The following is a 23,565-nucleotide window of genomic DNA, read 5'->3' on the forward strand; positions in this document are numbered from 1 at the left end:
AGTATTCCTTTGTAAATGTTCCTTCTGTAGTATATCAAATGAATAGAACAGTTTACATTTTAAGGAGCAAAGCAAGCAGAAGTAGCATACATTTTTTAAAAACATTCTTCCCCAGGTCACTTAGCCCCCAAATTTTTTTTTTTTTTTTGGTCCAAGACAGGCATTCTCTGTAGCCCTGTCCTAGAATTCATTTGTAGACCAAGCTGGCCTCCAACTCAGAGATCCACCTGCCTCTGCTTCCCGAGTGCTAAGATTAAAGGCATGCAAGCTCCCAAATTTTATTGCTACTATTTTCCTTCCCTTGAGATTTTCTGTTTAATTCACCCATATTTTGGCAGAAGAGCAAGAGGCTTGGTGGAAAGTGTCTAACCACTGGGCAATTTAAAGACTGAATTATTTATTTCTCTCTTAACACTGCAGTCTAGTGCAGATCACTTGTGCAGTTTCCTTCTGTGTAATAGTTCTGAAATCACCTTAGGCTTCAGGATTCTCCATTGGATCCTCTGCATCTACTGTAAGAGAAACAGTAAAAAGTCTGCAGAAACACACAGTGGGGTTGGGAGCCAGCCTAAACAAGACATTTTACTAAGGCCCAGATTTTTTTAGCCAGAGTTGAGTCATGTGATCCACCTAGCTGCAAAGGAGGCTAGTAACTATAATTTTCCCAAATGTCCAGGAAGAAAATGAAATGAAAATCAAGGATAAAGTTATCTCTGCCGGGGCTGGAGAGATGGCTCAGTGGTTAAGAGCACTGGCCTCTCTTCCAGAGGACCCAGGTTCAATTCCCAGCACCCACATAGCAGCTCACAACTGTCTGTCACTCCATTTCCCACAGATCCATCATCCTCACACAGACATATATGCAGGCAACACCAATGCACATAAAACAAAAATAAATAAGTTATTAAAATATCTCTGCCACAGTATTATCTGAGTGATTTAATTTAAGTTGCTTAAGGAAGCTAATAGGAAAATAAATTATATTCAGATATAGAGCAAAAAAAAAAGATGTCAAGTGATCTACTACTGGAGACAACTTAAGTTACTTTGTTTCTCTAAAACTAGTCTTTGTCCCTATCAGCTTTGCAGGGTATAAACATTGTTAAAATGAGACTCTACATTCATTCATTGGTACCAAAAACCTAAGGGCCACTCACTCACTCACTACTGATGATACTTTTTAGCTGGGTTAATAATTTAATTATCTCACTGAGAGTGGTGGTGCACACCTTTAATCCCAGCACTTGAGAGGCAGAGGCAGGTGGATCTCTGTGAGTTTGAGATCAGTCTGGTCTACAAAACGAGTTCCAGGACAGCCAGGACTACATAAAGAGACCTTGTCTCACAAAAATTATTTTTATTAATAATTTAATTGTTTCCATATTTCTTTTTCAGGGTTTGAGTAAAAAAGTTGGTGTGTCATCCTCCATCCTCCAAGGTCTCTGGATCTCCTATAGTACAGAAGGCCTTTCCATGGCGTTAGCCTCTTTACGAAATCTCTACACTCCAAATATAAAGGTAACACAAAGAAACTGCAAATAGATTGAAGAATTGACTGGAAAATATAGCTAGAAGGGTATCCAGTAGCCATTTAGTTGATCTCTGACTGTTTCCAATGAATACTCTTTTAGTAGTTGTAATGTATTTTAAGTTGCTGTGTTTTATTCTGGTAACTGAGAACTAAGGCTGTTATATAGCCCACTGATACTTGGTTCTGAAGGGTGATCTCAGGTAGCCTCTATTTGGGGAGGAACTCTTAAAATCAAGAATTCACTTAAGTGAGCCAACATTCAGCGCTCAGTATGTGAGCTCTCATTCTAGCCAGTGAGCAGTTTATATAAAGGATATGTTTTATACATTATTTTCCAAAACAAAATATTCAAAAGGGAACAAATAAAGAATAAAAAAGATGGCTCCTAAATGCTACTGAACACTAGAGTCTCAAGTGATTTAATTTAAAAATGACTAAAAAATTATGACTGATGTCTGATTATTGTTTCTGTTTCTAGGTCAGCAGACTGCTGATTTTGGGAGGTGCCAATATTAATTACCGGACAGAGGTTTTAAATAATGCCCCAATCCTATGTGTCCAGTCTCACCTTGGTTACACAGAAATGGTGGCCCTGCTTTTGGAATTTGGGGCCAATGTGGATGCCTCTTCGGAGAGTGGCCTGACCCCTCTGGGCTATGCTGCAGCAGCAGGGTTCCTGAGCATCGTCGTGTTGCTGTGCAAGAAACGGGCCAAGGTAACAGCTGCCCACTCTGCTGAGGCTTTTCTTCTCTTCTCTTTTCCTTTCCTCCCAATGTAGTCTTTTTAACTCATTTGTTACCTCAGCAATCTAGGTGTACCCAACCCTGGTATGGAGCAGATCAAAGGGAGGGTTCACTGAGCTCGTGTCCCATTGTTTGTCCTCATGGCCTTTCCAGTGCATATTACATCAGGACATAGTTTCAAAATCTTTGAGAAGGACTTGTAAAACAACATTTATCAGCAACCACAAAAATTCCTACCTAACAGCCCAGGAGGTATCTACTGAGCACAGAAGAATCCCCTTTCTAACAAAAATACAGAAGAGAAGCAAGGGGCAGAGAGCCTGCAGGGGAGGTCTGAACTGAACAATGCCTGCAGACCCGAAGGCTTTCATATATAAAAAGAAACCTTAGGTGTAGAGATGTGAAAGATCCTTGAAAACCACCATCCTAGAGATTTGGAGAAAAGATCCACAGCCTAGCCAAGGGCACCCAAAATGTTCATTAGCACATTTCATTTCTCTGAAAACATTCCCAAAGTATATTACTGTTTTTTATGTGGTATGAGAGAATATATGCATGAATGTTTAGGTGCATGCACACACACAGGTGCACACATATAGAGACCAGAGCAGAACACTGGTGTCTTCCTCCTATCATTTTCCACCTTATTGTCTTAAGAAAGAATCCTTCATTGAACCAGAAGCTTCACTTTTCAACTAGGCTGGCTAGCTAATGAGCTCCCAGGATCCTCCTGTCTCTGCCCACTGACATTGGTATTGCAGGTACACCCCCATGGCCTGCTTTCATGAGGGTGCTGGGGATCAAGCTCAGGCTCTCATGCTTACAAAGCAAGCATTCTTCCCAGTGAGTCATCACCTCAGTCCCCAAAATGTTTTCTTTATAATATTTTCCAAGCCACTGATACAGAAGAATTCAGTTTCAAAATACTGGTAAAAGAAAACCACTGGCTTTACAAACGTAGGCCACCAAGAAAAATTGTAGCCTTATGGTATTTTGATTGTCATGAAAACTTAAGAATGTTGGTGGTTTCACAGTAAAACCTAAGTAATATGTGCGACCTCATTTTGAGATGTTCAGTGCTGTCTCTCACCAGGGAAGAAAGCGAAATTTCTGAGACTTCTTTGGGAAAAGAAACTTGGGGTTCTCAATGAAGTCACAGAATCTTAGATGTTACTGTGACACAGATTACCCACCTGTAACAATGTCCCCTTTGTTTGAATGGATGCTTTAGAGAGAATATCTGGTCCTGATGTCACTCTTGATATAAATTCACATCCTAGCTAGGTCCATGAATCTTCTCTGTCCGTGCCATTGTTTTACTTGTTTTTCATTGTTCTCCTAGAGCGAATGGCTACACTGTTCATTCTCTTTTTCAAAATCCTGTCACCTCTTCCATGTTTAGTACTAGAAAGATTAAGTTAAAAACAAGGTGTGGTGGTGTAACCCCAGGACTTGGGAGACTGAGGCAAGAGAATCGTAAGTTCAAAGTCAGTTGGAATATATAGGAAGGCCCTCAATTAAAGAAAGAAAAATGGAGGAAAGTAAGTGTCTGTCTCAGCAAACATCCGTCACAAGTTCTTTCCTACACTGGCCTGTGCTCTTGCCTAACAAGAAAGTACTTGGTTCCTCTCAACACTTGCCTCTGCCTGTGCTTGGTCCTGGCATGCTGCTCTTTTTTTCTACCTGTTATGTCATTCCTTTTCTTAATTCACATTACCTTTTTCTCAATATCTATAAACCAGAAGTGTCTCCCTACCTTAAAAAGAAACTCCTCTCAGCTGCTAACCAGAAGCTACATCTCATCTCTTCCCTTCCTTTCTGCACCCCTCAGATCTGTCCTAAGAGTTACTTCCGCTTCCTCACTACTCCCTAACCACTTGTAATCAGCTTCCATGAATGATAAACAAATTGGGTTATTAAAATCATAAGCTTTAAAATCAAACATAATTGTTTAAATTCGCAACTGAGTCCACACTTCCCTCCTGTGAGGATCTAAACATGCTATCTTACCTTCCTTAATCTCACTTTTTCCATATATTAAAACAATTCACAGATTGTGGAGATTAAGGGATAAAGTGGTCTAAATCTCATGGAATACCTAATAAAGAGTACTAGAAAGAAATGAGAGAGAACTCTAACTTTCCATCACTCAACTAAGATTCTCCCAAAGTTATGAACTACTTTGCCAGTCACCAGAAACGTAGTCCTTTCCCTTCCCATCCCTGAGCCTCCCTACGATGTTGAAATGTTCAGCTTCTGCTCTTGTCTGAGTTCTCCCACCTCTGTGGCTGCTCCTCTCGCTTTATTCTCTTTCTCCTGATATAAATTCACTGAGATTCCGCCTTCTGGTCTTTGTCCTCATCCTCTCTCAACATTAAAATCACAGGCTTTGGAGTAAAAGATAACTGCCTTCCGGTTCTTGTACTCACATCTGAGTGATTCTTGACTCCAGGCTGCTAATTCCTGAGAAGAAACTTTGAGCTCTGACTCACATTCCTGGCAGCCTTCTTGACAGTTATACCCAGATGCCTCACTGGCACCTCACATTAACCTTCCAAAATAACTCACTGTCTTTACTGCATGACTCTTTCTCTTCCTGCTTTTAAAATCTGCTAATGCTAAAGACCCTTTGATACTTGTCTCTTTTGCCTTTACCAAATCATTGAGTAGCCAACTCTGTTCCATTTTATCTTGAGAATGCCTGGGCACCGTTCATCTGCATCCCAGCTAGTGCTGCTGCATTGTTCTTGTCCTCTTCTAGCATTATGATTTTACCTACTAGACAGCAACCTTTAATTTTTCTTTTTTCTTTGTTTGTTTTGTTTCGTTTGAGATAGCGTCTCTCTATGTAGCCCTCCCCTGACTGTCCTGGAATTCACTATGTAGACCAGGCTGGCCTCAAACTCACAGAGATCTGCCTCTACCTCCCAAGTGGTAGGATTGAAGGCATATGCCACTATGTCCAACTCCTTAAGTTCTTGAAATCTTTTATTTTGAAAAAATTTGGACTTGGGAAAATCGAGAATTCTCATACATCTTATATCCAGCTTTTCATTGATGTTAACAGTTTAAGTGACTGTAATAACAGTATCAAAACTAAGAAATTAATATTGATACAATATGATTAGTCAACCCATAAACCTTCCTGAAATTTCTCTATCTGACCCACTAAGGCCCTTTTCTCACTGCAGTAAGTGATCTGCCTTTTGTTTAATACATTCCATTCCATCAGTCTCCTCTGGTCCAGGAGACTTCTTGGTTTTTCATTGTCTTTTATGATTTGAAATTTTTGAATAATTCTGGTCAGTTGTTTTGTAGAAAGTTTCAATTTAGATATTTCATTATATTTCCATTTATTCATTTTGTGAAAGGATAGCAAGGGGTGATCTCCATTCCTTAATTGAAATGTGTATGTGAGGTGCCTGATGTTGACATATCTTATTATAGGTGATTACTCCTATCACTTGGTTATGGGTAGTGTCTTCCAAGTAGTTACTCTGAAAGTATGTTTTTCCCTTTGTAATAAGAAAAATCTCTTTCAAGGAGATGATTTGAGACCTGATAGACAAATTGGTTGTTGCTCATCACACTTTTGTTTACTTGTGTTAGGATCGTTCTTGATTTTTACTGAGAGAGGTTATGGCCATGATGCCTGTTTAAAGGGTGATTTTTCGATTTCCACTCTTGACTTATTTATTGAGAGCAATTCCATTGTAAAGAAGAGCTGTCTCAAACTGGGCATGGTGTGTGTGCTTGTGAATCCCAGAACTCGGGGAACTGAAACAGAAGCTCATGAGTTCAGAGGCAGCTTTAGATACGTAGTGAGGCCTTGTCCCTACTCCCCCATGTATTTATCCAATACTTACTCATTATGTATATGTGTCACTCATTATGTATATGTATATGTGGATTCATGGATGTTTCTTTTATTCTATAGTCTGCAATCCATTACCATTATTATTCATTTTGTTAGAGTGTCAGATTGTCCCAGAATTGGCCATTAGTTCAAATTGGTTTCTAATATTTTTTTAGAACAACTTTTCTTTTGCACCACAAAATGTTCCAGCCTCTTCTTTTCCCGTTACACACCAGCCCTGGAATCAGCCTTCTACTCAGGGAGTGAGAATCTCATTCATTCCTTAGGTTTTACAGATTCATTTCTGAGCATGAACACTACCTGATGATTACAATCTGGATTACTTGGTCTGGCATTGAAAAGTATCCATGCTTCCAATCTTAATCTTTCAGGTACCTACCATAAAAACCTAGAATAAGGCAATCATTTCCTATCTCAGACAGTTGAGAAAGACTTCCTACTGTATCATCCTGACTGTACTCAAGATTGATTTTAGCAGGCTGGGGAGATGGCTTAGTCAGTAAAATGCTTGCTTCATAATCATGAGAATCTGAGTTCAAATCCTGGCGTCTATATAAAAGCTGGAGGCATGACTCACATGTGTAACTCCATCACTGGTGGGAGGCAGAGGCAGGGATATCGCGATGGCTTACTGTCTAGTCAGCCAAACTGAAACAGTGAACTCGAGGTTTTATGAGAGACCCTGTCTCAAAAAATAAGGTAGAGAGCAATTAAGGCAGACATCCACCGTTCACATGTACATGCACACAAGTGTGTATACAACACAACAAATCATAGTAAGTCTTTGTGCTTTGACTTTCCTTATTTAATTTATCATATACTTTTTTTAAGACAGGCTTGGTCACTTCTCCCCATCTTATTTGAAAATCTTGATAGCAGAATTTATTACTTTTCCACCTTTTTATTCTATATGGTGCTTGCATATATTAGCATTAAGTTATCATGTAGGTCACAGGGTGGCAGCAAAGTTGATGGGGAAATCAGAAACAAAACTTAGGTTCAGATGTTCTAAGTGTCCTAGACAGATAACCACATTCTTACTGGAAACTTCTGTCTAAGGATCTTCTGGTAGATGGATCATAATCAATCTTTCAACCTAAACTTTGAACCAACACTGAACTGCTTTTGGAGCTTAATCTAGAGTAAAGCTACAAGTGCTTCTAGCCATTTAGGCCAGATCTTTGACATTCTTCGCGCCTACTGGAAGAAGAAATTGTTTCTGCCAAAGTTCGGTGGTCATTGAGTGATTCATGACGTGGGATATTTCTTCTTTGGAACACCATGGACAATTTTTATACCAGCAGAGCCATAGGTCTCTTGAGTCTTGGTCTGAAAAGAACTGTTTGAGAGCAAAGAGAACTACCTCAGCTTCACCTGAGGGTTCTGTTTTATTTTTCTTTTAATGTGGAAACAAAAACCTTACCTCATTTTCTGGGGAAAGAAGTTCTCCACAGAGGGTTGCCCAGGGTATTTGGAGATCAGTTACGATCTAGCCTGAATAGAAAGTATCCTCTAAGTTCAGAGAGTGGGAAAAGATGATGTAGACACATGCTGCTGCACTAGGCCAGTGTGACTAGGTTAGAATGCATCCACCAGTCTTCGTTCATACAGGTCTCTGTTCTCTTCCCTTAGGTAGATCACTTGGATAAGAATGGGCAGTGTGCTTTGGTTCATGCTGCTCTGCGGGGTCATCTAGAGGTTGTCAAGTTTCTGATTCAGTGTGACTGGACAATGGCAGGCCAGCAGCAAGGAGTGTTTAAGAAGAGCCATGCCATCCAGCAGGCCCTCATTGCTGCAGCCAGCATGGGCTACACTGAGGTAAGAAAAGGCAGTGGGATTTTTTTTTCCCCAAGTTATGTATTGAAGGACCTAGGAAACTGTAGGGGGAAAACTTGCATGCTACAAAAATGCCAACCAAATTGGTGCAAAGCTTTTAATCACTGTTGTGAAGAATAAGGGGATTAAACTCCACAAAGCACTACTCAGATACCATGGTACCTAGAATTGTGTGTGTATGTGGGGGACAAACATGAGAGTCAGAGAGGAGGTTGGAATCATCTCACACAGCTCCTCCCATACTTTCTCCCCTGTTTAGCAGAGTATGGCCCCAAGACACAAGGGGGTTACTGATTTGTGGACATATATATGGTCAGACATTGTTGGACAGGAAGTGTACATAACCCACAGAAACTCAGAAAGATCTGTTTTGATCCTAGATCTTACAGTTTTTCTAATGTCTTAGAACCCTAGTTTTCCATCCATAAAGTAAAGTTACTGAAACCTTTTTACAGGGCTGTATGAAGGATTCTCTGTAAATAATTAACACCATACAGATGGTATTTTCTACATTATTAGTAACTGTGGCAAATGCATGGAATTGGTAGTATTCTGTGAAATGTTAAATAACGGACCATGAGGAAAGGAGAAGAGTATAGCCAGGGAGCAGGTACATACATGCTTAGGTTTATTATAAATTTTACCAATCTAAAGAATGGATTACACGTGATTTAATAAACAGTGTTCTCAATTGAATGTTTAACTAAATATTGGCTTTGACCAAATTGGAATCTAACTAACCGATGGTTGTAACCTAACTATGATGTTTCAAATGGAGTTTCATCTAATTTCTTCTTTGTCCCAATAATTTTGTTGCCATTAAATCTGATATTGGATTTACTGTTAAACTGTCTCTCACCTTTATGTAAACTCTACTGATTAAACTGAAACACATTTCAGGTTTAGCTCTAAACCAAACATTGATTTATAAAGTTTGTAACTATTCCCACCATGGCTGACTTTAAACTGCCAGTGGTACGTCACTGAGCATGAAGGTGGGAAGAAATGCACAGTTGCACATGGTGACAATGTTTCAACCATACATATACAATAAATATAAATAACTTTAATATTGCAGATGATAATAATAGGATATAGTTAAATAATTGAGAAAGTTTAAGAGTTGAGGGGCTTGTTTGTTTGTTTGTTTGTTTGTGGTGTTGGGATCAAATTCAGGATCTCACTCATTCTAGGAAAGCACGCTTACCAGTGAGCTATGTCTTCAGCCCAAGTTTAGGTATTTTAATCTTCATTTTCATACAATTTATTTGTTACTCGATTTTTAATAAATGACTGGCTTTGTTTAGCAATCAACTTGTAAAATTTCTGAAAATTTTAGAATCAGTTCTCATGGGCCACTACTGCCCAGCCCATCCACTGCAAGGGATATTCCAGTGAAGCAGCAACCCTCTCAGCTGACTTGAGCTGTCTCCAGGGGAGTACAAAGCAAAGCTGAAATTTGTGTATTGTCTATGGAAAGTCTTTAACTCTCGGTACAATCAGATTCCTGGAAACAGCTGTCACTTCTCTTTGTTGTTTGCAGTCAGTCATTCTCCCTCCCACCTCCCAGAGAGCCCTCATACTTCTGAGAGGAAAAGAGAAAACAATCACTTTAAAGAGATATAGGCCTTAATTTTCTCCATATTTCTTTCCTGAGTTTTTATTGTCATTAGCTTAAATAAGAATATGTAATTTAGCTGGGTGGTGGTGGCTCATGCCTTTAATCCCAGTACTTGGGAGACAGAGGCAGGCAGATCTCTGTGAGTTCAAGGCCAGCCTGAGCTACAGAGTGAGTTCCAGGACAGGCTCCAAAGCTACACAGAGAAACCCTATCTCAAAAAACCCAAAAAAAAATATATATATATGTAATTTTTAAATCACATGATATATGGATTATGTTAAAGAAAAACATGTAAACTATATCTGATAGAACAGCTTTCCATCAGAACGGTTTGGAGTTTCTTTGGTGAGGCAATCAATACTGATTTCTTTTGTATGTAAGAAATTTAGTGATGCTTAGAGGATTGTCTTCTAAAGCTCCCAGATTAGTGCCAACAGCATAGCTTTTCACCTCAGTGTGAGCTGACATGACTTCTTGTTTCAGATTGTCTCCTACCTACTTGATCTTCCAGAAAAAGATGAAGAGGAAGTGGAGCGAGCACAGATCAACAGTTTTGACAGTCTCTGGGGAGAGACAGGTACTTGTCTTGGACATTGCTGTCTCAGTGGTGTGTTGTTGTGCTCATGCAGACTTTCTGGGTCCCTCATACCATTATTTTGAGTCTGGCATACTTCAGCACTCTGTCTTAAGACTTTTGTGTTGGAGACCAGGTCAGCCCAAGTGAAAAGTTAGTCAATTTTCCTCTTTCAACCCACTTTCCTTTAGCTCTTTTTTTAAAAGAATCACCACCCTTGTTTCCAACTATCTTTAAACGATAAACTTTCCTTACAATATGATAAACAAAACAGAAGATAATTGTGACCTTTCAGACTTTACCTTGTGACTAAAGTTGCCAGCTAGATGCAAACTGATCTAGTGCAGTCTCTGGTGTATAGTGAAGCATTTTCTTTATCATGTGGGCCTTGCCTCACCAGCAGTAGCCTCTTCCTTGTGACTGATGCAGGTAATGAATGTTGTATTTCTTCCAAGTCTAAACTGGAGCATCTGAAGAAACATTAGTAAGCTTTGATGTGTCTTTGTGAGACTGGGGCAGAGAAAATGGTAGAGTTACCCCAGATGTGTGTCATATTTGCCAGGAGAAAGAGACTAACAATGAGTTGACAAATGTAGGTAACGTATTTCACTAAAGAAGAAGGGTATGGTTTTTGGTAAAGGTGAGAATGTTGTTAAAAATCAGATAAGAATTTTGAACTTAACTAAAAGTTATAACAACTTGTTGAATTGTTTTCTTTCTTCTTCTGATAAAATTGTGCATTGATTTCATGACTTCTTTTATATGTGTAATGGTCCAGAGCCCAGGAATTCTCTTCTCAAACAATTTCTCCCTCTGTAAAAGCCAAAGAGAGCAGATGCCAGGTAGCTGCAGGTTAAGAGCCCATAATAGATTAAAGGAAAATATGCAGCTGGAAACAGCTGCTGTCCCTGGAACCCCATCCTGAGAGAAGTCAGAGGATGGGGACCAGCCAGGATTCTCCATATGGAACCTAGAACTACAGAAGGGACATGTTGGTTTACCTCTCCTGTCAGCAAAACCTTCTCCAGTACAGGGCTGCCATACCTCCTGATAGACCCTTCTAACCAAGGGTATGGGAATAGGAAGGTGGCCAAAAATGCTGGTCCAGTAGTCATAATGGGTAGAAATTATAAGGTCAATAATCATAATTTGTAATATCAAACTTATTCTAGTACTGTACTTCAAAGGAATCCTTAGAAAGATTTCAAAGGGTCTAAACTATGTCTAGGAGATAGCTCACTGGGTACAGCTTACTGCCTGCTGTACATGAGAACCTGAGTTTGGATCTCCAGTACCCACATAAAAGTCAAGCATGGCAACATAATCTGAAACCCCAACACTGGGAGAGTGGACACAGGCAGATCCAAGGGGTTCTCTGACTAGCCAGTCTAACAGAAACAACAGTGAAAATCCTGTCTCAAAAACTACAGTAGAGAGTAATTAAGGAAGACACCCAAGACATCAACCTCTGACTTCCACAGGTAAATACGGGTGCGCACGCGCACACACACACACAGAGATATAAACTAACTATAAACGGGGGGGGGGGGGGGGACACTTAAATTTTTATTAAATATTAATTTCTTTTGGAAAGGGAGGTTTGTTTGGTTGATTGGGGTTTTTGTTTGGTTGTTTGGATGGGTTTTGTTGTTATTATTTTTCCTTTTTTTGGTTTTTCAAGATAGGTTTCTTTGTGTATCCCTGGCTGTCCTGGAAATCACTCTGTAGACCAGGCTGGCCTCAAACTCAGAGATCTTCCAGCCTCTGATTCCCAAGTGCTAGTAGTAAAGGCATGTGCCACCACTGCCCAGCTGAATATGAATTTCTTATTTTTAAATAAAACTTTATGTCCTGGCTGGTACAATGGCTCAAAACGTAAATGCACTTGCTGCCAACCTACCATGTTGACATGAGTTTAGTCTGCTAAACCCACATAATAGAAAGAGAAGAGCAATTCCCTAAGGTAATCTTTGACTTCTTCATGCTCACTGTGTTATACAAAAAAGAAAAGAAAAGAATAAATATTTATAGACTCAGAATTTTAAAATATTTCCTACTTAAAAGCACATAAATTTTTATTAATGTTAATATATATATTCCACCTCAAAAGTCTAAAAATCAAAATTTCATGTCCATTTGCTTATAGTCAGTATTGTATTATATTTAACTTGATATTTACATGCAATAATTTTACTATTAAAAACAATGTTAAATATACATTTGAATCGTCGGGCGGTGGTGGCGCACGTCTCTAATCCCAGCACTCAGGAGGCAGAGCCAGGCGGATCTCTGTGAGTTCGAGGCCAGCCTGGACTACCAAGTGAGTTCCAGGAAAGGCGCAAAGCTACACGGAGAAACCCTGTCTTGAAAAAACCAAAATATAGATAGATAGATAGATAGATAGATAGATAGATAGATAGATAGATAGATAGATAGATAGATAGTTAGATATAGATATTCTCGAAAAAACCAAAATATAGATAGATAGATAGATAGATAGATAGATAGATAGATAGATAGATAGATAGATAGTTAGATATAGATATTCTCGAAAAAACCAAAATATAGATAGATAGATAGATAGATAGATAGATAGATAGATAGATAGATAGATATAGATAGATAGATATATAGATATAGAGATATAGATATAGAGATATAGATATAGATATATATACACATTTGAACAAAATATAATTTCTGGATCTATAAAAAAATTACTTGAGGCAAGGCATTGTTGCATACATCTGTAACCCCAACACTGGAGAAGCAGATGCAGGAAGATTATTGCACCTGGTCCACATAGCAAGTTCCAGGCTAGCCACAGCTATGTACAAAACTAAAACAAAATTATTTGACTTCAGAGAGATTTTTTTGGAAATGACTGTTGTCTTTGCTATGTGAAAATGACTCTATAACTTAGCACTAATGTAGTATGGACTTCAGCTTGCTTCTTTAACTGCAGTGACTTGTACTTAGTCTGCATGTTTCTTTCTCATTTATAGCACATAGTTTAAAATTTATAATGGCAGTTGCATTGTGACATTTGCTTCAGTGGCAAAATCTTACATATATTTATGTAAGATATGTATTTATTTTTAAGCTGGTAGAAGTCTCACATCTACAACCCTGACCTAATTAAGGAAACTTTACGGAGGGGAAATACAGTGGTCAGAGTTTTACAATTATATTACTTAACTATCAAACCCAAAGCTCCATTAACAAGAAGAAACAAAAGACATTTCTGTTAGTTGTACTAATACAAGTTCTTTACTCTCACAACAATCGTGTCACATCCCAGTTTCAGAGATGTTAATATGGGTAGCAGTGAATCTAGAATCAATGAAATGCATCTTAGAATATAATAAAATAGTACTGAGATAATATTTTTACATATCATAGTTCCCAAAATCAGATCACTAGAGTGTGCTTGGTGCTTTTGTCTTCCTTTGGCAGCCTCTTTAATCCCTCCAGATGTCATCTTACATCTGTTCTTCACCATCTGGCTAGCTATATAAAATCCAAAACACCACTAAAAAGGAGAAACTTAAAACCATTATTTTTTATGCCAACACAAAAATAAAGGTTGCCCCCTCCTATCCCACAGGGTTGTCACAGACTTCTTAGGGAACAACACAAGAAAAGCAGTAAGGAGACACATTGTCCTGTCCTACTCCTTGTGTACAGGCTTAGACCAGGACCAGCCACTTAGAGCTCCTAGCAGCTATAAAGAGTTCACAAAATAAGATTCCTGTACTTTGTACTTGTGTAATCTTTGGTCAAGATTGTTGCAGCTGACTACCTCCTGATCTTTAAGACTTTCTACCCTTACTCTCTGATTCATGTCCCAGAATGTAGCCAAAAAGGAATCTTTTACATCATAGTCTAAAATCACTTTTCTACTTAACCAACCTTTGTTTATACTATCTGTAGAATTAAGTTCTTTACTGTAGCGTAAGACCGGTCATGATCTCCAGGCTCATCTGTTGCTTATCTTCTCTGGCAATTCTAGTAATAACAAGCATACATTGTTTCCACTTCAGTGCCTTCATACATGCCTTTGTCTAGCATTCTGTCTTATCCTTACTTATCTTGCATTCACGCAACCCAGATTGCCCTCTCTCCCTGGATGCCTAATGAGATACTACTTCCGTGCCATCTCAATCCCACAAGATATCACTGTTGTGATTATCACACTATGGTGTATTTATATGTTTTCCTTAGTCAACTGTGAGTTTGTTGAGAATAGACAGCATGTAACAAATAGCTCCATTAAAGTTTAATTAATGTTGTAGATGCAGTAATCAGTCTCCCACCTTCCTCCATTGATCATATATGTTGCAATCCTGTAAAATGGAAATAGATAGAAAGAATCATTTGCTTTTCTATATTCAGTTTAGTGTCAGCATTCCATCCAAGCTATTCCCCCATCTCTGAGCTACATCGTACCTGCCTCTTCAAGCATGCATGCGCGTATATACACACACACACACACACACACACACACACACACACACACACACACACACTATAAACCACAAACCATTTGTGTGAGATAATCTCATCAGATGTTGATCAGCTAGGGAAACAAAGTCCGTTTCTAGTCTCTTGGGAAAAGTTTTTTTTTATGGAAAGTGCTTTACCTTAATCTCCTTTCTTCTAAAAACTCTTTAACAACTTTTGATAAGACTCATAAAAATCTATCCATGATTCCTTGGTCATGATTTTGAGAAGTCCAGACTCCATTCTACATAGTTGCATTGTTTTGAGATGAAATTGGCCAGCTGTGGTAATAACCATGTCTAGCTAGCATCTGAAGGTTACTGCCAAATGACATCATAACCTAAACAACAGAGATTATACAACAAAGAAAAAGGCCAAATGGAACATTCTCTCTCATAAAATTGTGTTATTCCATAGAGAGTAATATAATTGTTAGAGTAGACAGTGCCACTTTCCAGGCGAGTACTGTCTGTGAATAATGTGTTCTGTGAACTGGCATCATTAGTGAAAGGCTTGGTTCTGAAATACTAGTCTTATTTTCTCCAGAGTGCTGTCAGCTTTACTTTGTTTTAAGAAAAAGAATGTTCTTGGCCTATACACACTTGGAAGTTTGCCACACTGTATAACCTAGCAGTTACTTTAAACAGAATCAAAATATGGGAGTTAGAAATTTTCCAAGTGGTTTGAGGCATAGAGCATGTCTAAGTTTTTAGCTACTCTTGTGTTCAAATGCCTGTGCATGACTAATGACTTTTTAAACTGTTAAAAATATGAACTTGAGCTGGGCATGGTGGCAAATGCCTTTAAGCCCAGCACTCAAGAGGCAGAGGCAGGTGGCTTTCCATGAGTTCGAGGCCAGCATGATCTACAGAGTGAGTTCAGGGGTGTGTAAAGAGACTCTGTCTTTCTTTAGACAGACAGATAGATGATAGATGGATGAGTGGGTGATTGGGTGGGTGGGTGGGTGGGTGGGTAGGTAGATAGATAGATAGATAGATAGATAGATAGATAGATAGATAGATGAGCTTGAGAAGTTGAGCTTGAGGAGTAGAACTAAAGAATGTACCCTTGTGTACATTCAGTTAGGGCTTAAAATGACCTTCACTTCAGAGAGGACCAAGTTCTGCCCTCCTGTGACAAACTAAACAGAAAAGCCAATGTCAAGAGGTGCAAAATGAAATTGAGTACATATATTTTTCAAAAATTGCCACATTTTCCCTTTTGAACCCATTTACCCGTAGGGCAGGAACAGATTATTTGAAAGCTTAGCTTTGTATAAATTATAGAGAGTTTTAGTTTGGCATATGGCTCAGTTACAGATAATTAAGCCAAACCCAAAGGCAAATGCCAGGCCAGCAAGATGGCTCAGTGAATAAGGACACTCACTCGTTAGCCTAATGACCTAAGTTCTGTTTCAGGGACTCATGTGGTAGAAGGGGAGAACTGAACCTACAAGCTGTCCTCTGTCCACATGTGTTTATATGTGTATACCAAATCAATAAATGTACATCTTTTCAATGCTTTGATTTCCACTTAGGTGAAAAATTACAAGTGACCAGTTGATTTTAATTTCATTAGCTTCTTTGATTAGAATCCATCATTTGAAAACTGAAATATTTAGCCGGGTGGTAGTGGTGCACGCCTTTAATCCCAGCACTCGGGAGGCAGAGGCAGGCGGATCTCTATGAGTTTGAGGCCAGCCTAGTTAGTCTACAGAGCGAGATCCGGGACAGGCACCAAAACAACACAGAGAAACTCTGTCTCGAAACAAAACAAAAAAATCTGTGCATACCTAGTAGTTTTTTTAAACTTTTTATTTATTCTTTCTGTCTTTCACATCATACATCTTGATCCCATTCATTCCCCCATCTATTCATATCTGCCCTCCGCCCTTGCAACCTCCTCCCAAAAATAAAATAAAATTTAAGAGGAGGAAAAAAAGGAAAAATTAATCTCATCATGGAAGCTGTAGTGTGACACACAGAGTCATGCAGTAAGCCCTTTTATCCATATGTCTTTGACTTGCAAGTGTTCTTTGCAAAGAGTCATTGGTCTGGTTCCAGGCCTCTGGTTTCTGCCCCACCCCTCTGTGCTTGAGGTGGTTGGGAGAGCTGCCCCCCCCCCAGGTCCTAAGAGCAGGGGAGCTAGCTGTCCTTGCCCCTCACCCCAGGCAGCACAGTAGAGCAGACCCTGCTGGTGGAGGTGAGCATGAGAGAGCTGTTTGCCCCTCCCCCCCTTACCAGCTCCAGCACTCAGGAAAGCAGTCCCTACCCTCACCTGGGCGGCACAGTAGATAGAGCTGACCCCATTGGTGGAAGCATAGGTGAGCTGGCCTGAGGATGAGAGTGGGGATAGCTGGCCACACCCCACTAGCTACCATGTGGTGGTGAAGGCAGGGAAAGATGCCTTCCCCCTCCTCCCCCTACCCCCTGTGGTGGGTGAGGGAGCTGACTGTCCTCCTTACTAGCTGCAGCACTCAGGAAAGTGGGCCTAGCACCTCACCTGAGAAGCACAGCAGAGGTGACCCTACTGATACGGGTGTAGGTGAACTGCCCAGAGAACACAAATGTAGAAGATCTGGCCCCTCATCCTTCATCTGCCATATGGTGGTATGGGTGAGGGGAGAGATGCTCTCTCACCCCTTGACACCTGTGGCCCTGAAGTCATAAGAGTAGAAGAGCTGTCCCTGCCCCTTACCAGCTGCAGCACTCGGGAGAGTGGTCCCTGCATCTTGCCTGGGTAACACAGTAGAGCTGGCCCTGATGGTGTAGGTGTGGGAGAGCTGACCCTGAGGACATGAAAGCAGAACTGGCCCCACCACTGGCTCATGGCTTCAAGGGGTGAACTAGCCAGGACAGTGCAGGAGAGCTCACCCTGATGGTGAGGACAAGGGGGAACTGGCAGGCTGAGAGCAGCCCTGCAACTACCCAGGCCCAAAACCAGGGTTATAAGTTGACCCACCCCAACATCCACCCCATCTGTGATCTGCTGGAACACGTGAAGGGGCCGGTCCTGCAGACCCAAAGCTGCAGGATCTTCAGGATACAGGGCAATGGCAGGACAACCAAGAGGAGTTCCAGTGAGAGCCCAGCATCGATGGTGTAGCCTAATAGTTTTTGGGTTGTCATTAGAATATATGGCTGTAATAAAGGAAGGATCTTTTGTCAGTCTACTACGTCGGTTTTCCAAATCAATTTGGAAGATGGGAAAACATCTGTGTTCTCTCTCTCTCTCTCTCTCTCTCTCTCTCTCTCTCTCTCTCTCTCTCACACACACACACACACACACACACACACACACACACACACACACTAATGAAGCATAACTCCTACTATTTTCTAATAGTTTTCTATTTTTCCTAACTTTTGTCCAGTCTTTAAAACATTAAATTCAAGGCTGGGGAGAGAGCTTGGTAAAGTTTTGTCCCACAAATATAGGACTTGAGTTCAGATCCCCAGCACCCACATACAAAATTGGATACAGTGGTACATATCTATAAGCCCAGAACTGAGGAAGCAGACACAGGTGTAACTCAAGAGCTTGCTGGCCAGCTGAATCAGTGAACTCTAGGTTCAGTGAGAGATCCTGTCTCAACAAAAGTCAAATGGAGAACGTCTTAGTCACTGCTCTGTGAAGAGACACCATGACCACAGCAACTCTTATAGAAGAAAATGTTTCGTTGGGGCCTTGCTTACGGTTTCAGAGGGTCAGTCTGTTGTGACGGGAGCATGGTGACAAGTATGGGGCTGGGACAGTAGCTGAGAGCTACATACTTAGTGATCCACAAGCAGAGAGAGATTGGGCCTGTCACCCTACCTACACTTCCTCCAACAAGGCCACACTTGCTAATCCTTTTAATATTAAAGAGTTCTACTCCCTGGTGACAAAGCATTAGAATATACAAACCTGTGGAGGTGGAGGCCATCTTATTCAAATCACAGCAGAGAGTAAGGAGGACACTGGTGTCAACCTCTGACAACCTGCACACACATGGGCACACATCAGCACAAACACCATACACGTACCGATTTTTTTTTTTATTAAAACAACAAATTTCAGCTAGGTATGCTTGCATACACCTGTACTCCCAGCATTGGGGAGCTAAAAGGGAACACTAAGTTCAAGCCCAGCCTGTGGTACATAGGGAGACCTTAAAAAACCTATGCATTTTAAATGCCATGGCTAAATAAATGTCTGTCTTTATATCTCCAAATTATTCTTCCTACTACACAAACAGTACAAAAAAATGAAATATGCACTCAGAATGTCCACTACACCAAAGAACGTAAGTAATAGACAATAGTATAGAAAGAAAATGATTAATCTCTTTCTCTTGTATCCTTTATATTCTCCTTATGGCTATTTTTAAGTCTGTGGCCCCATTGTTTTATGTTTAGAAGAAGAAAGCCTGGTGTTTTGTTGCATACCTGTAATCCCTAACCAGACATTCAAGGTCATCCTTGGCTACAAAGTGAGTTTGAGGCCAGCCTGGGCCATGTGAGATCTTGTCCAACCCCAACCCTCCCCCCATAAGAGGAAGAAATTTGTCTTTTTCACACCTGATTTCTCATCTTTAAGACCATCTTGCTTTGAACAATTCTGACACTCATGCTTGCAAATCTGTTTTTCAAAACTTACTGTCTTAATTAGTTTAAAGAAAAAAAACAGTAAAAGTAGTCCTAGGCCTTAAGCTACAATTCCTGCCTTTGGCTCTTTAGATTTGAGGGCGCAGGAGTAGAGGTTGGCCAAGACTTTGCTCACTAATTTTCTCTGCAGAGTCACTTCTCTATATTCCATTCACATGTAGAGTGATAGATTTGTAACTAGGTTGAGAACCTCAAAAAAGAGTTACCCATAGCAGAGAAGACAATCTGGGTATAGAAAAGTGAAACCAGGTAAATCTGACCAAAGTGATTTTTCAATGATTCATTATTATGATTGGCCCCAGATATTATGAGCCCTTTTAAATGTCTTTATTTATTATTTTTCTTCAAAAAATCCTTTCTGGGAAAGGCAGCCAAAATTATTATTCTTGGAGGTAAAGTTGTTACATTAATTGTTAATTAATTACATTAATCAGACAGTAATTTACTGTGTTTGCATGAAACATAGTGTTTAAAAACATATTAATCCCTGTTTAACATTGAACACTAGAAAAGAGGAGAGACGGCCATCCTCAGTATTTGTTATCTGCCCTTAGCCCTGACAGCTGCAGCCGGAAGGGGCAAACTGGACGTGTGCCGTCTGCTTCTGGAACAAGGGGCAGCAGTGGCCCAGCCAAACCGCAGAGGAGCGGTGCCCCTATTCAGCACTGTCCGCCAGGGCCACTGGCAGGTAAGTACAGTGCTGCTTCCAGCCCTCAGATAAGAAATGGTCCTGGCCTGGTGGTGGTGGCGCATGCCTTTAATCCCAGCACTTGGGGAGGCAGAGCCAGGCGGATCTCTGTGAGTTCAAGGCCAGCCTGGGCTACAGAGTGAGATCCAGGATAGGCACCAAAACGACACAGAGAAACCCTGTCTCAAGGGAAAAAAAAAAAAGAATGAGTTCCTGGTAGAAACTTCTGATACAAAGAAAAAAAGAAGCCACAAATGGGTTTCTCAGCAATCATGAGGTTTGAGGACATGGGCCTTTGTTACTAATATTCCACTTACTTGAAAGTGTAAGAAATTAACACTCACCTGGCAGCATTGTAGTAAATGCATTTAATCCCAGCACTAGAGAGGCAGAGGCAGGTGGACCTCTGAATTTAAGGACAGCCTGGTCTACAGAGTGAGTTCTAGGACAGCCAGGGCTACACAGTGAGACACTGCTCAAAAGAAAGGGTGGTGGGGAGTTAACACTCAAAACCATTGTTGTGATCCTGATTGATTTGCTGTGCTCATGGAGCAACCTCCTTTTCCATGTGACAGTATTTGCCAGTTGACTGAGAGGCTCACATCTCAGCAGACCCCCGCAGACCAGTTACTCACAGATGTTTCATACTTGCGGAAGAAAACACACTATGCAAACTCTAGTTATTTGATCTTTCCAGAGGTTTGGACTCTGGAGAAACCATTAACTTATGCAATAGGTTGGAAAAGGATACTGATAATGATCTTTGGAAGTACTTGAGTAGAAAAAAGGCTCTAGAAGCCAAACAGTATTTAACAAAAGGCACTGTTGTTTCAGAAACACTTCAATGTAGTCAGTTCAGTGGTAAATGTTTACTGCTGCTGCAGGCTTGCAGCCTCTAGAGAGTGATAAAATGGAACTGACATGGCTAGTTACTTGGGCTGGAACTTCCATAATGGGATGGTTCAGACCACATATTGTCTTGTCTTTTTTCTTCTAACTTAATGTCTTAGTCAGCTGTTCATTGATGAATCCTCACTTTCTTATCCCTACAGGAGTTAAGAGAGTAAGTTATGTGTCATTAGGACTGTACAGAAACTCCTAAGTAGAAAACTACTTATAGATTGGACTCACCTCTGCCAGTAGTCATTCATACTGCAGGAGACCACATGCATGTGTCATCTCAATAGCTCTTAGAGTAACCAGTCTCTGCTTCTCTACACTTGTAGATTGTTGATCTTTTACTTACCCACGGAGCTGATGTCAACATGGCAGACAAGCAGGGTCGTACTCCCCTGATGATGGCTGCTTCTGAAGGCCATCTAGGAACTGTGGACTTCCTACTTGCACAAGGTAAGTCCTGAGAGGCCAGAGCTGTGAATAAAGCCTGTAATAACCCACTCAACTCCTGACTTTCAGGACATGTTAAGAATTTACTAATTCAGTCGGGCAGTAGTAGTGCACACCTTTAATCCCAGCACTCAGGAGGCAGGGGCAGGCAGATTTGAGGCCAACCTGGTCTACAAAGCAAGTTCCAGAGAAACCCTATCTCAAACCACCACTCCCATAATAATAATAATAATAATAATTTACTAATTCAGTTGATTAGAAAGTACAAAGCCAGAAGCTCCTGCCCTCTTATTTATTTTGTTTCCTCCAGTTTTTTAAAATAAGATTCCATGTTGGCCTTGAACTCACAACATTTATTTTCTGTCTCCATCACCTGGCACTTTCTTGTGCAGTGTGTGTGTGTGTGTGTGTGTGTGTGTGTGTGTGTGTGTGTGTGTTACGCTCTTTTGCATGTGTGTATGGTTTATCAATATGTAGATTAGGCTGGTCTCAAACTTGAAATGATCCTCTTGTCTTAGTTTCCAAGAAGCCAGGTTTAAACAGGTGTACCTCACCACTCCCAGCCTGCCCACTTATACACTGTGGAGTTCTCCTTATGCTGACATTCTCTTTTTCGTGGAGTTCTCCTTATGCTGACATTCTTTTTCTTTATAGCCTGAGGGATTGTTATGAAACCAACACATTCTGAACTCTTTCTTTCAAATCAATAATCTCCAAACTTCACTCTTTTTAATGTATACCAAATAAATATGCATCTGTTTTAGAAGCTAATTTGCTGCTGCTGCTGCTGCTGCTGCTGCTGCTGCTGCTGCTGCCGCCACTGCCGGTTGTGGTAGTGTGGGGTCACTGTGTAGCCTTGGCTGGCCTGGAATGTGTTTGTAGACCAGGCTAGCCTAAGACTCACACAGATCCACCTGCCTCTTCCTCACGAGTGTTGGGATTAAAGGTGTGCACCAACACACCAGGTGAAGCTGGGCATCAGTTTGTCGGCCTGCACAGCTAATATTTTTCTTGAATCCAGAAGGTAAAGGGAAGACACTTGCTAACAATGAGACCCTCTTTGGAGACTCGGGATATTACCATTAAGTTATAATAAATTCCTTGTGGCATCTCCCAACATACTCACATCCTTGGTAAACAGGAAACAAGTTAAAGGAGGTGTCCTTTATGAGCCTAGTGTGCTTTTTCCCTTCAGGTGCAGAATGGTAATACATTTCAGCCCATGCTGCTGCTGTAAGCTCAGCCACCTATGCAGGAGTAGTGTCACAAAGGCTGTTTGTGACAAAGGCTCATCACTGGTGGCACTGCAGCACCATCTAGTGGAGCCTGTGGATTTGCATCAAGCAGTGGATAGTGAGGAGATTGGAAACCATGAATGACATCATTCCAGTTAGCCTGCACTGTTAATAAACCAGACTTAAATATATATATAATTATCTATACATATATGCACTTTCCTTCAAGGGAAACCAGCCTTCTGAAGAACAATACCCAGACCTGAACAGCCAAAGAGCAGAAAGGCTGGGCTTCTCCTAAGAGATTTGCTGTGGCTTCAGCTCTGTCCTTTCAAGGAAGATTTGTTTCCACAACCTGACACTCAAAGGTGGCTAGAATCAAGAGTTGCTCTTCCAGGATATATTGTAGCTCTTGTCTCCCCAATACAAGTTGCCAAACAAGTCTGACTTCATGATACCTATTTTTATTTCTGCTAGAGGAGGGGAGCAGCACTCAGAGGGAATAGACTTAATTTTTTTTTTAAAGATTTTTATTTTATTTATTATGTATACAGCATGTATGACAGCAGTCCAGAAGAGGGCACCAGATCTCATTACAGATGGTTGTGAGCCACCATGTGGTTGCTGGGAATTGAACTCAGGACCTCTGGAAGAGCAGTCAGTGTTTTTAACCTCTGAGCCATCTCTCCAGCCCGACTTAAATTTTTAAGATGTGGCATGAAGCAATGTTTAAGAACAAACTGTATCCAGTAGAAAAGGCAGGCCCTTTCAGCACTGATGATCCTTAGGTGACTGACTACCATGTTTGCCACATGCCAGTAGACACTCCAGAGATTTGTTCTGCCTTACTCAGCATCTTTGAGTCCTTTTTATATTTTCTTTGGGTGTTTTGTTTTGTTTTTTCACTTAAGTGAGTTTTCACTAAGTCAACAAAAATTATTTAGCCTACATTATTTGTAGAATA

At 40.6% G+C, this 23,565-nt stretch overlaps 1 protein-coding gene and 1 long non-coding RNA gene across 5 annotated transcripts in view; one reads left to right on the top strand and one right to left on the bottom strand.

Moving 5' to 3' along the window:
- Tanc2 (tetratricopeptide repeat, ankyrin repeat and coiled-coil containing 2) overlaps positions 1-23,565 on the top strand; it is a 304,791-nt gene that overhangs the window by 265,439 nt on the left and 15,787 nt on the right. For both annotated transcript variants that reach the window (XM_059271952.1, XM_059271953.1), the window contains exons 15-20: positions 1,396-1,518; positions 2,010-2,246; positions 7,784-7,969; positions 10,092-10,185; positions 19,886-20,019; positions 21,246-21,369. In XM_059271952.1, the coding sequence (XP_059127935.1) occupies positions 1,396-1,518; positions 2,010-2,246; positions 7,784-7,969; positions 10,092-10,185; positions 19,886-20,019; positions 21,246-21,369 (898 nt within the window). The remainder of the gene's footprint in view (positions 1-1,395; positions 1,519-2,009; positions 2,247-7,783; positions 7,970-10,091; positions 10,186-19,885; positions 20,020-21,245; positions 21,370-23,565) is intronic.
- Positions 404-22,608, bottom strand: LOC131917837 (uncharacterized). 3 transcript variants are annotated; one of them, XR_009380746.1, is made up of 7 exons: positions 22,493-22,608; positions 21,266-21,390; positions 18,592-18,665; positions 14,499-14,528; positions 10,866-10,995; positions 10,485-10,652; positions 404-512 (listed from the first exon to the last, which is right to left on the bottom strand). It is a non-coding gene; the product is annotated as an uncharacterized LOC131917837 (long non-coding RNA). The 3 variants fall into 3 exon arrangements; XR_009380745.1 differs by having other exon boundaries at positions 10,485-10,995; XR_009380747.1 differs by lacking the exons at positions 404-512; positions 10,485-10,652; positions 10,866-10,995 and adding an exon at positions 13,740-14,190.

This window comes from Peromyscus eremicus, chromosome 8a, assembly GCF_949786415.1.
Source record: "Peromyscus eremicus chromosome 8a, PerEre_H2_v1, whole genome shotgun sequence".
Taxonomy (NCBI): Eukaryota; Metazoa; Chordata; class Mammalia; order Rodentia; family Cricetidae; genus Peromyscus; species Peromyscus eremicus.